The 2,500-nt window shown below is 35.9% G+C and overlaps 1 protein-coding gene across 1 annotated transcript in view; it reads right to left on the reverse strand.

Moving 5' to 3' along the window:
* Positions 1 to 1,046: 1,046 nt before the first annotated feature.
* GTPBP1 (GTP-binding protein 1) overlaps positions 1,047 to 2,500 on the reverse strand; it is a gene marked incomplete at its 3' end in the record, with an annotated part of 23,957 nt that continues 22,503 nt past the window's right edge. The window contains 3 exon segments of the mRNA XM_070131311.1: positions 1,047 to 1,160; positions 1,769 to 1,960; positions 2,205 to 2,465. Of these exon segments, the coding sequence (XP_069987412.1) occupies positions 1,047 to 1,160; positions 1,769 to 1,960; positions 2,205 to 2,465 (567 nt within the window).

A 2,500-nucleotide genomic window follows, 5' to 3' on the forward strand; every position in this document is an offset into this window, starting at 1 on the left:
AATTGTCAAAAGTCTAACAAACTTGAACATTCTTTTACCTGCTTTTTCTTCCTTGTGCACATTTTAAGGCAGGAAATTGCTTCAGCATCTATTTTACATTTTATTAACAAAAAACATAATTTTCCAAAATATAAAAATATCCACCATTAGCTGTTTACATATATCTTTTAAGAGACACATCTCCCTATCACACTGTTTATAAAAAGAATTAATCAACACAAAAGTAAAAATGTCTAGAAAGTTAGATTGAAACATGATAAAAAACGTACTGCTCTTACTAGCAGAAGATTGCTAAAATAATCCCTACCTGTCTAAAAAAAAACACAAAAAAAAAAACACACATTTCCTCTTCATTCACCTTTTGAAAATAGGTTAGGTCTAGTTCAGATTGTTAGGTTACCCCATTAGTATTTGATAAATGTACTGGTCACTTTAGTTTTATTTTGTAAAATTTGATAGCACACTGATGTCTCTACAAATGTTCTGCCACCAATGAGTTAACCCCTTTGATCTGTGTGGAAAAATTTGGGTCGAGGGTCAGGTGGCGTGAACATGCCATCATGGGACAAAATAGCTGCGTGCCAGGTCAGGCGAACTTGCCACAATAAGTGAATTCTAAGATGATGGAAAAGACTCGCCACAAAAGGGGAAACATAAGAGTCTTGTCACCGCACATGAGTGTTCGCATGCGGCCACTTACTTAACCCACTGCCTGTATTTCCTGCCATGTGATTTCCGTGACGGAACTGGATCCAATGGGTTAACTGACAGGCCCTATATGACCTCATCTGATTTCCTGGTCCTTGATTTTATTAATGCTATCAATATCTATACTGTTATTGTTAAAAGAATCTTTATAAAAATCAATGATGAGGGTAAACAGGTGAGATAGGTAGGGCTAGTAACCGACTAAATACTTGTGGCGCCACAACGGATATGGCATGTACGTAGATGTCATTCCAACATCAAACAGTTAAATTTAGTTGTTAGATTCAGATAGGTTAAGTCAAGATATGGATCAAAATCAGCTTTATGAATCCCCTTACCTGTTTAACCATTTTCATGATCTTGTGATTGTTCTTTTGGTTCTGTAGAGATGCCATCTTTGGTATGACCTCCAGCACTCTCCCCACAGCTTTCGTACGACCTTCACGGAACACCTGACAAGAATTTTCACGGTCACAGTTTTGATTCATGTTTTCAGAAGTGTGTGTTTGTCTACAAGCATTTGCATATGCAAGTAAACATGTCCGATTAAAAAAAAAAATAATAATAATTTTAAATCAATCTAAAGTGCAACTATAATGAAGAATTTCATAAAAAGTGAGTGTTACCAAAAAGAAATTCCTAGAATGATATTTACATTTTCCATAAAAAGTAAAGCAATGTGATTCTCAGGTAATGATAGGGCCTTTTCTAACCTAATGGTATATTGTATTACCATCATATTCTTCTTGTAGTTTGTAGATATACATTTGTTATGTAAATATTTCCATAATTTTTGGACTGCTGTAAAAATAATATTCAGTCTGTTTGGGATGACTACAACTCAGGAGCACATGCATATAAAATCTAATAGAAATATTACAATATACTAAGACCACAATGCATATGGTTGAAAAATCATTACCCATGTATTCAAGAAATAATACAAGCTAAAAACTAAAAATCTGAGCTATACACACTACACACTTGTAGATTATGACAAACTGAGATTTCAGATATTCAGAAAGAAAGTGTTTTACACTCAAAGCATCTAGTTACGTACCATTTTTAGATTATTCTTCAGGTATTCTGGATGTTTAATAAATCTAAAGTGAACAACAGCTTTATCTCCAGTTCTTAAACATTCCTTGTCCATGGCAATGATTGAGGCAGTCTGCCTGACAGAGCCAACGTGAACCATTGCTTGATATTTGGTGCTGATTGTTGTTGGATGGTGAAGCACCAAAATTTCCCCCTGGAAAATTGTAAAATTTCTATTATTGAAATGTAAGGCAGAAAAATAATACCAAAGGTAAAGGCAATACCTTATATCTATAGGACCTGATTTAGTAAATGAAAAGGCATTACCACTGTATCTATTTTCCTTAGACTGGCAAGAAGATTATTTGCATCCATATAGTCTCATACATTAGGTGTGGAGAGATATGAAGCATGGAACATAAGCAATGAAGAAGGAATGCCATCACATGAATTCTTACCTTAAACTCCCAGCAGGAAGTAGGATTCAGAGATGGATCAACCAACACTTGTCCTTTCCGAACCTCACCAATCTTGATCTTCTTAAGTGCAAATGATGCAGTTTGTCCCCCTCGCACCTCACGCACTGGCATGCGCTTACGGTGAATGGACTTTATTGGCATGGGAATAAAATCCCCTAAGCCGTTGGGCCCAAGGAGGAGTGTGTCATTAACCCGAATAACACCTTTCATGCATGTCCCAGATACCACAACACCTACACCCTGCAAAAGGCATGAGTGGAAGTTAATCATCACTT

Source organism: Penaeus vannamei, chromosome 16, assembly GCF_042767895.1.
Source record: "Penaeus vannamei isolate JL-2024 chromosome 16, ASM4276789v1, whole genome shotgun sequence".
NCBI lineage: Eukaryota > Metazoa > Arthropoda > Malacostraca > Decapoda > Penaeidae > Penaeus > Penaeus vannamei.